General features: G+C 39.5%; 1 protein-coding gene across 2 annotated transcripts in view; it reads right to left on the bottom strand.

The window, feature by feature from the left end:
* GOPC (golgi associated PDZ and coiled-coil motif containing) overlaps window positions 1-7,444 on the bottom strand; it is a 42,176-nt gene extending 34,732 nt beyond the window's left edge. Inside the window, exon 1 of one of the 2 annotated variants that reach the window (XM_087444033.1) lies at window positions 6,957-7,444. In XM_087444033.1, the coding sequence (XP_087300159.1) occupies window positions 6,957-7,244 (288 nt within the window). In that variant the 5' untranslated portion in view covers window positions 7,245-7,444. The remainder of the gene's footprint in view (window positions 1-6,956) is intronic. The other variant, XM_004422258.3, reaches the window with a different exon arrangement.
* Window positions 7,445-15,069: the final 7,625 nt, after the last annotated feature.

The raw sequence follows: 15,069 nt of genomic DNA on the forward strand, positions 1-15,069 counted from the left end.
GAGTCAACAAGACAGACACCATCCCAGCTCTCATGAAACTTGTATTACAGAATGATTATTGGTAATCTTTGAGGATTCACAGCAGAACACTAGAGGTGTTTCAAATAATTTATGAATTCAAATAAACATTTATTGAGTTTACACTGTGTGCCAGGATCTGGGGACAAAAAGATGAACAAGACATGAATTCTGCCCTTAAGAATTTCATTGTCTGGTAGAAAGAAATAAAAATACATTTCCCGTTATGATGCAGAGTGTCATAAGCACTACTACTGGGGCATGTGGGATGTACCAATTCAAAAAGAAGTGAAGGAGGTCAGTCTGAAAGGAGGAAAAGTTTACCCGAGGGCTGAATGGAGATCAGCTAATACACGGAGTAGAGAAAGGGAAAAGTCTGAGACATAAAAACCCCTAGCAGCTGAGATAGGGATGTAAGTAGGTCACAAAGGTTGGTGTCTAACGTGTGAGTTCCAAATTTCCAATTTGAAAAAGGGGCCAAACACCAATTCTGTAATCCACATATAAGTCAACTTGATATTCATACTCACTACTCAATAAAGTTTGGGAGCTCTACAGAGAAAAAACCACCAACCAATTCTAGAAACCAAAATGGGTTCACAAAGAGATAATGTCACCCCCTAAAGTCAGCATTCCCAAAGCATTTGATAGTTCAGATTATTTCACCTAAGACATAGTCCTGACCCTCAAAGAGCTGACCTTCTAGAAGTAGAGAGATGTGGCAACCACTAATTACAGTACAAACTAACAAATCTAACAGTCCAAGTGAGTTCAAGGTGTGATGACAGCCTCTGCCTATAGAAAGCAGAGAGGAATGGGGTGAGGAGAGCCTTCCCAAAGATGGTGATGTAACTGTTATCTTGAAAGATGAGTGCGTGTTTGATACTGTAGACAAAGAAGACAGAGAAGGCATTATACACAAAAGCGTATGACAAAGTAGAGATGCTATGAAAGAGCAAGGCCTATTCAGAGAACTACAAATTGACCAGTTTTATTGAGGCAAAAGCAGAAAGAAGGGGTGACAAGAGATAAGGACACAGAGACTGGGCACTGATCACCATGCTACAGTTTGAATTTTAGCCAATAAGTAATAGGAGGGTATAAAAAGAAGAGTGACAGAATCAGAGTTGCCTTTTTTGATATGAACCATTAAAATAAAACATTTTAGAATGATTTCAACGAAAGGATAGTTTGGAGGAGGTAAGAAGCAATTAGGAGACTCTGTTAGGAATACGCAACAAAGGATAAGGATCTGAACTATGCACAATCTTAAACTCAACTCATTATCTTTCCTGCCAGAACTGCTCCTTCTGGATTCCTAACTTCAGTGAATGGTATAAGTCTCCTAGGGCTGTCATAACAAATTACCACAAACTTAGTGGCTTAAAAGAATAAAAATTTATTCTCACAGGTCAGGAGGCCAAAATCAAGGTGTTGGCAATGTTGGTTCCCTCTGGAAACCTTGAAGGACAAACTGTCCCATGCCTGTCTCCTAGCTTTTGGTGGTTGCCAGCAATCCTTAGCATTTCTTGGCTTGTAGCCATGTCACTCCAACCACTCATTCCATCTTCACATAGTTTCTCTGTGTCTCTGTGTGTCCTCTGAGGACTCTCTCATTGGATTTAGGGCCCATTCTAATTTGCTAGGATCTTACATCCATCCTCACATTAATTACATCTACAAAGACCCTATTTCCAAATGAGGTCACATTCTGAGGTTCTGGGTAGACATGAATTTTGGGGGGACACTATTCAACCCACTACAGGTATCAACCAATACATTTTCCAAACAGAAATGTGGTGTCATCTTTAACCCTTCCTCCTCCTCATCCTCTGTATCTACATAATTATCAAATCCTATTTCTACTTCTTTACTAAAAATTATCTCCTTTTCTTCATCTCCATTACCATTTTCATTTCAGTAACACACTTGTCTACATAGCAAACTCCTTGCTACAGCACAAGACGAACTCAATTATTACTCTCATTACTGTGCCTGTTACTAAACAAGTACTGCTGGAGGAAGCCACACAACAGGGCACACTGGTTGTACCATGAATTTATGATAACTAACTCCAAATAAGTCCTCAACATTGCCTGGCAGTCCTTCTATTTCCCTGGCCAACTGGCTCTCCCACTCTTTCATAAGTCTTTCAAATCTCTTCACTCTCCTCGAGCTCTTACTTTCACCCACTTTCAGCAGTTGTCCTGGGCTCCTATTTTATAGAGAATAAAGAAGCCATCCCACAAAAACTCCCTCAACCTCCCACTTTCTGCTCTCATCACCTCTTCTTTCTTCTAAATATAATAGCTGTCCTTTCAATATAAGGCCATTCTCTCTACATGTATTTTGGATCTCATCTTCATTCAGAAACCTTACAAATACTAATTATCCCTCTTTCTCTAGAATTCAGCTTCCCCTCAACTAGATGCTTCTCATTGCCTTATAAACATGTTCTAAGTTATTTTTTCATTTGAAAACAATACCTCCTTTGCACCTCACACTACCCCTCCAGCTATCTATCTAATCACACTCACTCTTTCTGCGTACTTTTCTCTCCACCTCCTCCTCCTCCTGTCCCCAGGCATAAATGCATGTTTTTGGAGAGATTGGTTTCTCTAGTTCTGTAGCCTTGGGCCCCTTACTTATCAATCCCTGTGAAATAGAAATAACAATACTAAAGCTACCCCACAGGACTGCTGTGAGAAGTAGATGAATCAATATATGTAAAACCTTAGGACAGAGCCTGGCCCATACTAACTGATCAATAAGGTTAGCAATACAGCTATTGCTAATAATATCTCACATCCATCTATCTAGCCAACTGACATCCTGAAGTCATCCTGAATTCCTTCATCCCTCCATTCCAATCCATCCCTAGATATTATTTATTGTTACCTCTCAAGTCTCTCTTGTTCTGAACACTTTCCTCCATCTCCACTATCCTACTCTGCACTATCATCATCTCACATGGATCAGAATAAGAACCTCCTAAATGATTTCCTGCATTCATTCTTATCATTCTCCCAAACTCTCTCTTTACCATGGCCCAAGTGAGCTATTCTAACCTCGTATCTGAGGTTACCACCTAGTTAAAACATTTCCCATTGTGATGATAAAGCCCCCAAATCGACTGCATGACCTATAAAATCATGTAGATACGGTCCCTACCTAGCTGTTCAAACTTATCTTGCATCTCACTTCTTTTGCTCTCTGCTCTAATAACACATACCACTCTTTTTCTTTCTTTTTGGTTTTTTTTGTGATGAAGATCAGTCCTGAGCTAACATCCATGCTAATCCTCCTCTTTTTGCTGAGGAAGACCGGCTCTGAGCTAACATCTATTGCCGATCCTCCTCCTTTTTTTTCCCCAAAGCCCCAGTAGATAGTTGTACGTCATAGTTGCACATCCTTCTAGTTGCTGTATGTGGGACGTGGCCTCAGCATGGCCGGAGAAGCAGTGCGTCGGTGCGCGCCCGGGATCCGAACCCGGGTCGCCAGCAGCGGAGCGCGCGCACCCAACCGCTAAGCCATGGGGCCGGCCCTACCAACTCTTTTTCAATTCTTCGAATGCATTATGTGCTTGCCCACCACAGGTGCTTTCCACTTCCTGTTCTCTCTACTGGAATGTTGAACGACAGTCCTATTTCTCTTGGCCTAACTAATTCCTACTCATCTTTTATGTCTTACCTCAACAGTCACTTCCTCAAGGAAGCCTTCTTTGATACCCTACAATAGGCTCTCACTACTCTTATGTACCTTTCATAGCATTTATCAAAGTTGGAATTTCACATTTATGTGATAATTATCCCAACAAATTCCCCTAATAGGATCTAAGCTCCATAACAGCAACGACTATATCTGTTTTTGCTCTCTGTTGTATCCCGATTGCCCAATACAGCATCTGGCACATAATTAGTGCTCGGTAGATACATACTGGATCAATGTTAAATTTCAAGTTCAATGCTGCAAAACAGCCTCACTGCTTGTTTAAAAATAGGACAGCTTTAAAGTAGTAAAAGGATAGCACATCATTAGTTCATTATCAACATGGCTCTAAACCAAAGTTAAAAGTTTCTCCACTGATGGTTGTGAATAGTAAAATCACTTTAAAAAGAGATACTGATTCAGCAATTGCTGAGGGAAAAGAGGATGTGATAGAAGACGCATTGTTTTGCTATTATTTTTTTAAAAAGGTAAACAGGCAGAAAACTGTATTTCAAGGCAGAGAGGTGAGTTGTTCTAAAGTATTGGTTCTCAAACTTTGTTCTACTCCAACACACCTACTACTGCTACTACTACCAGGACTACTACTACTATCCCCCATCAGTACCTGGGACTCCAGCACAGCCGTCACCAAGTGGCTCACCACAGCAGGAATTCTCAAGCAAGTGGGAAGTATAAGAGAGATGTGAGTAAACTGAAATGGCACTCTCTCAAAATATTCTGATATTCTCTGCCCTCCCCATTCCCTTATAGATAGCCCTCTCCCCAAATATAACTTACAGCAAGAAGCAGTCACATAGATGTCATTCATATTTAATTTAAAAATGTAACCTATGACTTTTTTGCAGCAAAATTTTCCTAACTACTATATTAATAGTAAATGTGGTGTTACCTAAAGACACAATAACTGGAGAGAAGAAGGAGTAATCTGGAAGGATACTTAAGACCAATTTAAATATAAGCTACCCATACTGGAGGTCTCTGTGTCTTGATTATAAAGATATTTTATTATGGTAATATGGCTTAAGGTATTAGTCTCTAAAACCACTCAACTTTGGTGCACATTTGTTATACCAAACCATAAGTGGTCTCAAATATTATGTTTTAATTTCCATATCCTTAAAAAAATAGAATTCAAGAAATAAAATAGGGCAAAAAGTATGGAAATTTTTTCAAAGATTTCAAGATCTCAGACGACTGATAACAGTATACGGAGCAACCTCTGAAATTCTGTAGATGATACAGCAGCAGATCTACTTTCAAAGCCACTACTGACAATGAACCTCACTCCTTAGCAATACACAACTGATTCCATGAAAACTGTGGAAATTGCTACATGTAGAAGGATTAACCCCACAGACTTGATAAGTCAACTGTAACTGAAAAAATACACAAAGAACAACAAAAAAATCACATTAGTCTCTCCCCTCCCCATTTTCTAAGATCTTTAAATCAAGGGTTTCAGGCATGTTGAAAAAATATGCTCACATTGTGATAGGTTAGCATTTCTTATTTTGAGAAACAACACCACCTCCTAAGCCAGGCATGGAGCCAGAATATGTAACTATAATTTCTGAAAAAAAAGAACATGCATAATTTATTATAGCTCTGAATATTTATCTAAAATATTTAAAGATGAAAAAAATTGAGCACCACCTCCTACTCACAGAATGATCCTTTCTCCAAAATTAGATTTTATATCTGACATCAAAATATCACTCTTTCAAGTTTCCTTAAGTCATTAAAGAAATGAATTAGATATTGTTTCACTTTTTAAAAGCTGTTTATTCTCAGTAGATACTTGCAGTTGTAAATGGTACGGAAGTTCTCATGTGGTAAAAGCCACTCTTGCTCTGTTACTTAAACCTAAAGTACTATTTCTAAAAACCAACAAATGCAATTTCACTACCTGAGAAAAATAAATATCTTTTAGAAATTACCCCTAATCAAGAAATCAAGAGACATTTTCATAAGAAGTGTTTAGCTTCCTACTGGCACTCCCACTTCAACCTTTTCAAAAAGGATGGAAGAAATGAACAGTCCTTTCAGGGGAGAAGAGTCACAAAATCTCTGATATGCAATTCTATGCTAATCAAAGATGAATTATCCCACCTTTTTCATGGCTAACTGACAGGAAAGAGAAAGAATGCTAACCACAAGCAAGGAGACGATGCATATCTGATACTCATATTGATTTGGATCCAATGGGCACTCTCAATCATTACAACTGATAGCAATGATGATTTCTTAGTAAATCTAACGTTCAAAGGACTTTGTACATCACTGATTATCCTATTTATATCTATTTAAAATGAAGACCCATTCTCTTATTTAAATTATCTAGTTAGAAAATGCTCTTTATGTAATAATGTTAATCTATCATGATTTCTAAATACTGTAATAATGTACTAATTTAATTTGCTGCACAATATGGTAAGTGTTTTTGCTTTTTTGGAACCATCACCATCCACCCACACCCACAACCAAGATTAGAGACTAAAGCAAATGACCATTCTTCACATACTCTAAAAAATAAATCCAGATTTTGGGAAATATAGTAAAGCATAAACAAAACCTCAATGTTAGAAGTCATTTAAATAATTGTAGGGAGCTCTGGAGGTATACGCCTGTAATTTAAAGACCAACTGTAAACCAAGAAGGATACTGATACTATTTAGTGTTTATCCCACTAAATCTTCCTAAGAGCATTGATCATATTCCCCTAACTAGTTCATGCATGCTGGCACGAGTATGTCTGTGTGCAACAACAGACCTTGACCTGAAATGGTTAAAAATAATCAGGAGTGTATCTGTCTGGTGACATAAATACCTCGTTTATCAATGTGAGATCTAAAAACCCAAATGTTAAAGAGTGGGCTAAGGTATTCTTATGACAGAGAAGCTTTGAGCTTAATCTTAGATTTGTTAATGTAATATGTACAAGTAGGCTGGTGTAATTAGTTCCTGTTTCCTCCTCATAGAGATACTAGGAAGGTGGATGACACGGGGAGACCCACACGTCGATCTACACCCCTTTTTCTACTCCAACTTCACCTCACTCCTTTCCTTCACACATATACACACACACTCCCCCGTCACATTTGAAGCCCAGGTGCCCTAGTGGGCAGTTTTCTAGGGTCGCTTCCCTGGTGCGTTAAATAGAATCTGATGACCGGGGTTGAATGCCACCCCCTCCAGCGCCAGCAGCTCACCTCTAGCTTGTGGTTGATTTGGGACACAGTCTGGGCTTTGTGGCAAAGCTGCGCAAAGCAGGAGCTCAGGCTGGTCATCTTCTGTCGCCCCTCATAAGTGATGTCCGCCTGGTCCGGATCGATCTCGCCCAGGAGCAGATCCACATCCACGAAGGCCTTGTCGAACTCCTTCTCCAGCACCTCTAGCCATCGGAACATGGATACCCCGCCGGGGGTGACCCCCACGGCGCAGGAGGCGCCCCCGGGGCCCCCTCCGGCTCCTGCCGGGCACGGGCCGCCCGCCGACATGGCGCTGTCCAGGGCCTCCCCCAACTGCTGCTGACCCCCGCCGCCCACCCCGCGCGAGAGGAACTGATGGGACTGCGGGGACCCCCGCGCACGCACGTTCCCTGGGTCCCCTCCCTTCCCCTCGCGCGGCTAAGGCTGGCAAGGCAGCCCCAGAGCGGCAGCAGCAGCCACACTGAGGCGGCGGCGGCGGCACACGGAAGACGCGGGCCGTCCCACCTCACGACCCGCCCCCGCTGCGCATGCGTAGCGAAGACCCAGACGGACGCAGCCTGGCGGGGCGAAATGGGCGGGGCTAGGATGCGACCTTGGCCTATGAAAAGCCTCTGCTTGGGACCCGCCCGTCAGCGGCCATATTGACAACTGGCAAACTGCAGTTTGAATACCCGAGAAACAGAGGCGCTTGATATCGGCTTCCAAGTTGAAACGGCTCGAGGAAGAGAAGGGCATCCACGTCGCAGAGAGGAACGACTTCCGCCCGTCTGACTTCACAGTGGGCGGAGGCCGTTATAAGTCGTCCGGGAAAGTTTCTGCGGTGTCGTCCAGGGGCAGGGAAGGGAAAGTGAGGAAGGGCGGTGTGAGCATGCGCAATGGCCACGTTTTACCTTTTCCATTCCACTTCCTGTTCAGGGTGAGGTGGGTGAGGTGGGTGGGGTGGATGGACAAACTGGCTCTTCTTGGTAAACCAGGCCCTAAATTCTGGGTGGAAACTGCCTAGAGCTGCACGTTGAAGGACAGCGGCTGCCCAGGTTTTGCTGAATTAATACGATACATTTTTGTCTTGTAATTAAGAGGCAGGCTTGGGTTCAAGTATTAAACCCTGTCACATATTAGCTGTGCCGTCTTCATTGTAGTTTTTAATCTCGAAGCCTCAGTTTCCAAAATTTGCTACGCTCAGTAATGAGGTAAAATGTTTAGCTTCAGTGCTTGGCACTTGCTATTCCTTATTACACCGCCGGTCATACATTTCCAAAGCAACTACTTCAAAAGGTGTACTTATTTCAAAAACTGGTACAGTGTAGCCACATGTGAATTTCAGGAAAAAAAAATTATGAAGACTCACATATTCATAAATATATTGAATGCAGAGCCCTGTTGAGGCATTGGGGACACAAAAATAAATGAGACATGACCCTTAGTCAAGCAGAGCTCACAGGCTAGTGAGTCTAACCTGCATAGCTACAACTTAATTTGAATTTTGCAGTACCCTTGGGAGTGTTTAGCAACTGCTCTTTACCATTCCACCTACTCAGTTTTAACCCTCTTCTACTCAAGAGTAGCCCCGTCTTGGAAAAGGACGGAGAAACCAGTCTGATTAGAGAAGGCTGGTAGAAACTGTCTCTCCTGCATTGCCTAGGGGAATATTTTACTAGCCGACTACAGACTCTTCTATGATCTGTTCATAGGACAGACTCTTCCAGTTAATCACCACCAAAGCCAGCACTTTGTGCCCCTCGCCAACGCAAGGCCAGTGAGGAATAAGAAATCATAGGTTTGGTTTGCTGTCTGGAGACTGCAGGGCCAACTGGTTAACATGGGTCAATAAAGTCCTTTGACTTCAGCAGACTTAGCTAAGCAAAACTAAGGGTGAGATCCTGGCCTTGAGCTTAAATAGGCACCTTCATACAGGTTTTAATACACAAAAAATAATGTAAAACTAAAATTTGCATCTTTCCCCATTCCTTTTCAAATTAACTTTATATTTCAATATTTCAGTATTTGCAAGAACATCAGTACAGCTACCAAGTTCCCAGCCACTTTCTCTATACATAATATAGTTAGCAATGCGTTTTCAGGAATTTGAAGTAAATAATGTAAAATTGGAGGGAGGGCACATACATGGAATCACAATAATAGGAATAGCTTTCAGTTGTTGAGTACATACTGTGTATTAAGCATTGTGCTATTTGCTTCAGTTCTTTGACCCTCACAAAATCCTGTGAGGAAGCTATTATCACTTTTTTATAGATGAGTCACAGAGAGCTTAAGGATCTTGGTAAGGTCATACAGCTAAAAATCGACTGAGGTGAGATTTCAATTTAGATGTCTTTTTCTCCAAAGTCTTAGCTGTTAACCATGGGTTACATAAGGAGGAGGGAATCCATTTCTTCTTGTATAAATTACCAGTATAATAAATTGGCAAATCAGGCCAAAAGTTTTTTCAAAAAAGTAATTTCTTCCTAATTATAAGCCATATGCAAATCTATTAATATATAAGAAATGTTCCTAAAAAAAAAGTAATTGTAATACTCACTATTACTTATCACTCTCTTTAGTTTATACTACACTTGAAAATAAATTTCGTTTCTTTAAAAAAATGTCATTCAACTTCTTGCTGTATTGTGTGGGTTCAACTGAAATGCATTTTAAGTATTTATATGTTTTGAGTGCTCTGATCCTTTTTGAAGATCTCCATTTCCAGGATTGTAGAACCCACCTCCATTTCTGTTTGTGATCTTTACAACTCCAACAAATCACACCCTCTGTGCCTCTAAATACTTTCATCTCATATTGTCTCTTCTCGTTATCACACCATGTACCAGCTGCCACATCCCTATGTGCTTACTATCTTGGTTCTATGTGACTATTTCAAATACTCATGAGGTGCCCTCTATGTGGACATTATCATTTGCCCACTTTGATTGGGGTTTTGCATTTCTGCAAGTCACAGACCAACACGGAAGTGAAGAGCCGAGTTTGATGTTCAAGTGCTGCCATCTGCTGTCAGCAAGCTCTATTACATTTACTGCCTTATCTTGACTTACTCTGGAATTTGGAATTGTATGTAATCTCAATACTTGTGGAGTTTATTTTTCTAGAGATAATAAAATCATGATACTTCTATTTGCAATTGCATTGGCATAAGTGCAATGTTTCTGTTTCATGAATCATGCTTACATGATTAAACATTTCTACTATAACTTAAATGTGACAGTCCTGTTTTAGGAACTTATCCCTAGAGTTTTACCACAAGGTATTACTAAGAATAAATAGGGGAGAGACTGAGGAAACTGGGGAAAAAGGGAACATGCTAAAGATTTCTCTGGTAAGTACTGGTATTTAGCTGTGAGGTTAGTGTAGAGTTCAAACATTAATTGCAAAGACACCGAGGTGAACGGCCATAGAAGATCTACCTTGGAATGGAGAACGATACTGCCATTTATTGTACTCTACTGTGTACCAGGTCCCGTACTAAGCTTCACACATTTCATTTACTCTCCAGTAATCCAACCAGGAAAAGGAAAAGGTAGTAATTGCTGTTGGTCGCTATAAACAGTTGTATGATGAATAAAGAAAGCCAAGGAAAACACACTACCATTTTACTGGAGCAATGTGGGAAAAGTCTTGGAATATCATATGCATGTGTATTATTTATATTTATTGATATTTACTAACAATTTGAAATTTTGTGATAGACGTGCTAAAGAAGTAAGTTTGGGCATTCCAAAGAGATTTATTAGCCTCATTCTCCTGATTATTTCTTTTATATACCCTTACGGAACAACTGTTTGCTCTCTTGTTCTTAAAACTTGAGAATTTTGTTGCAGTGATTTAGGTTTAGCTCAGACACCTCTTCCAGGAAGCCTTCCTTTTTTCTCCTCATGTGGAGCTATGGACTCCATTGCTGTTTAGTTTCCTGCAAATACCTGCTATAGCACTTATCATATGTTTTTTGGAGCCCCTTAAACTGTGAGCTCCTTGGCAGCAATAACTGTATCTTGCTATCTTTGAATACCAAGTCCTAACACAAGACCTGGGCTATAGTAGGAATGCTGAAAATATTTGTGTGGTCAGTTCAATAATTAAGATGTTACAACACTCTATGTAAGAGATTCTAAAAGCAGTCACTTTCCAAGATATGCCTTTGATACCTGCTAGAGAGCATAGCTGAACATATTTTTATATTGGCTCAGGGGTTAGGAATATCTATAAAATACATATTCCTTTAAATTCCAAGGAATATGTTTCCCAACCTAAAAAGAAAGGTTCATTTAACAATGATCTGGTTGATTTGACTAATAACTCCAATATAATTTAGGCTTTGAGAATTATTTTACCTAGTCCATAGTTAAAATTTATGAGATAACTATGTTTTGTATCATGTACCCAAACCTAAAAACAAAACATAACAAAAAACAATTTTAGAAATTCCTAATACTATATTTTTATTCCCTGACACTCTCTAAGACTGACTATAACTGCTTTTCCACTGTCACCTGATCTGCATTCTTCATTTACTCTTTCCCACAGCTCCAGGTTTGGGTCAGCATTATCTAAACCACCATTTATCAACAGTGGTATCCGAGTTTACTAATCATCGATTCTTCCTCTTTCATCCACTGTCAAGTCACTGTTTATTTCTCAGATTGTCAGACTTTACAGATCAAACGTAGACTCCCCCACATCAGCCTCTGTCATTTATATTTCTTATAGATGAGTTTTATAAGGGGCCCAAAACAATTGCATTCCAAACACCCTTTAACATTAATTATCTTTTCTTTGAACTTATATTAAAAAGTATAATACTTTAAATGATCTCATTAGAATTCTTATAGTCTTCCAAATGAACAAATCAGAAAAGTAGGGTGAAACAAACAAAAGCCATGTCACAACAGTTGTTGGAAATAGAATTTGTTTTGTCCCCAGTTCATTGTAACTCACTCAAAGCTCATTTGGCTTTTGTGGTCATGATGAACAGAAAGACTGAGAGTGAAAAGATTTCTATAGTGGACATTTGTCGCTGCAAATGAGAGACTGTCCATATTTGAACCCCCTTCCTCTGCTTAAGGAATTCCTTACCTTATGTGACTTGAATATTGAGTCCTTCTCCCGTAATGAACTAAAAAGTTCAAATAATCGCTTTCCCAGCTCTGCCTAGGCATGTGACCTAGGCTTGGCTAACCAAAATCATCCACCTGAAATTTTTAACATGGAGATAGTGAGGCAGGAATTGTGAGAATTCTTCTTGGTAGGAGTAGAGATAGGAGTGGGGTAGCAGCATCCTTTTCCAGTAGCAGCAGTGCCAGCAATGGTATCCAATTTCTGGTTCAGTGGTGGAGGCCAGGGCATCTGTGCTCTGCAGTGACACTAGACTGAAGTGTGATTTTGCCTGTGATTCTGGTTATATAGCCTTCCTTTATTCTTGTCCATTTCCAAATTTGGTTCTCCAGGCTTTCCTACAATTCTGTGTGCTACCCGATTTTCTTTCAATAATTCCTTTTCTGCTTAAATCAGCCAGAGTTTGTTTCCATTGCTTGCAAGCAATAACCTAAACTGATACAATTATCATTTATAGAAATCCTCTTTTTGCCCATGGACTTGACATGCCTTAGTTCGTTTCATCTGTTTCCGCCTGTAACATGGAAATTATTTCCCCCATTTTATCTTCATTCTATAGAAGAAAAAATTGAGATTAGGAGAGGTTGAGGCGTAGAAAAATTTATTTTTTTGTTTTACTTTAAACTTATGCTCTTTTTGCAACATTCTCCAGAAGAAGCAAACAAGTTAAAAAAGAATCATGTTCACAATTTTTTTATTCTTTAAATCTCTTTTCTTTAAACTCAGAAAGAGATTTTCATAAATTAAAGTCTTCTGTTTAGCTCTTGGTTGATCAGTTCTATAATAGGAATCACAAGCCAATGCTTGTGCACCCAAATCAGGGAGAATTTGGGTTAGTCATTTGATTTTCTGGAATTTGGCTTCCCATCTCTAATGGGAACTTGCCCTTTGCTTTTAATAAACCAAGGAAGGCCAATATCCATAGCACAGAGGCAAATATTTATGTTTATTGTAGGCTTTCTTACCAATGGCACTATTCACATTTTGGATTGCATAATTCTCTGTTGTTAGGGCTGTCCTGTGCATTGTAGGGTGTTCAGTAGCAGCCTTGGCCATTACCCTTTAGATGCCAGTAGCACTGCCTACCCCCCCACACACCTTTTATTGTCATCAAAAATATCTCCAGACATTGCCAAATTGCCCCCAGTTGAGAACCACTGAGTCATAGGAAGAAAGAAAGGAAGAGAGGGAGGGAAGGAGGCAGCAAGGGAGGCGGGGATAGGGGATAAAGATAAAGAAGATAAGAAAGCGAGTCAGGGAGGATCCTGGCTTGAGAATCTGACAAAGACATAAATCTAATTCAGTCCAAATTCAAACACAAAGCACGTTCCTTGAGTTTGCAATCTTTCCTGTGCTGAAAGCCTAAAGTTAGATTCCGGGCTGTTTTTGAACAGCCAGGTGAGTCATTGAGTTTCCTTAATGGAGAAAGGCACCCATCTTCCTTTACTTTGTTTTCCTTACCCAAAGAAGCCAAGTAATAATGATCACATAAGGTGTTAAGTCCTTTTTAGAGAAAAGAGAAATATGCCTCACACTCAGCCTTAGAGACCCATAAGCTCAAGAACCAAAAACTCAAGCCAAAGGTAGGGAACTTTATACCCATGGCTCTTAGTCAATATGTGAAAACTCCAAAAATCAGCAGAAAGTAAGCTAGAAGCTGAGCAATGGCGGCAGCTTTTGTGGTTGCTTCCTAGCATAACATAACTGCAAAGGGCCCTGTCACCTCCAGAGCAGGTACAAGAAAACATGCACCTCCTTTGAGCGCTCAGCCTATACCTTTATACTTTCTCTGCAGTGGGTAGTATCAACAAGACTTTGCCTTCTACCTGAAAAAAAAGTTGATTTCTCAGCTTAACCCTAAATAAATAGGTGTGGTCCGGGGAACAGAAGAATCTTTTATTCTTCAAAACATTCTCAAATTTTTTATGATCAAAGTTATTTATATTTATAACGGTAAAGTCAGGAAACAACCTAAAAGTCCAACACTTAGAAAGTAATCAAATTTAGACAATACTCTTGATGGCCTATTAAACAATAAAGTTATATTTATGGAGACTATGAAATAATATGGAAAAATATTATAATAGTGAAAAGGGCAGAATATAAATTTGCCTATGAGTATGTTTACAACGTGAGAAAATAAAACTATTCACAATATAAAATAGTATATATTAGAGAGAAAGCCAAAATTGCAGGAAAATTGCAGAAATACCACGGAAATGAAGAAAAAAACATTATACAGTGTAATTCAAGGCTTAAAGAAAAGGGAATCCTGTGGCCACCAACAGAGGATAGAAAAGGGAACTCATTGCTGTGCTGAATAACAGAGAAAAGTTAGCTGTCATTGATGGCAGACGAGAGGATAGAATTTTGTCAGCATTTCATTCCAAGTAACTAAATATGAATTTACCTTTTTAGCAACACAGGAAAAAAAATAATGATCGATGAGTATTTCTCTTTGTTGTTTCAAAGCCTAGGCAGATAAAACTGGAAAAATGTTTGATTTGGGAATAGGACTAAAGTTGATTTTTTTTTCCCTCCTTGCTCTTTTTTCCAAATTTTCTTTTATTGAGAATTATTTTGCTATCTGAAAATTCTAAAAATTAAAAAATAATTCTCCTACTAGACAAGAGAAATAAATAAGTTTGTTGAAAATCAGAATATTGACAGAAAACAAATCTCTTATCATTCCTTGTCTCTGATAGTAGAAGAAAAGAAAACAGAGGGAAAACAATCAGAAAAGGGGAGTAGAAAAGTCTTTTGGGAAAAGCACACAGATATCCTTACTCTGGAAATAAAATGAATTGATTATCGGATCAAAGAAACTTTTGGCTTCAAAATGAAAATTGTAGCAAAGAGAGGTAAGGTTGAACAGGAGATAAGAGAAGCTTTTCAATATTAGAAAGGGTTTCTTTAGAGAAATCTGCTGAGGCCAACCACCCTGGGGAAATTTAGGCCTTCCACTTGAGAGGAGAGAGCTTCTGTATAT

Source organism: Ceratotherium simum, chromosome 19 (genome assembly GCF_057802395.1).
Source record: "Ceratotherium simum simum isolate JZ-2026a chromosome 19, ASM5780239v1, whole genome shotgun sequence".
Lineage (NCBI taxonomy): Eukaryota > Metazoa > Chordata > Mammalia > Perissodactyla > Rhinocerotidae > Ceratotherium > Ceratotherium simum.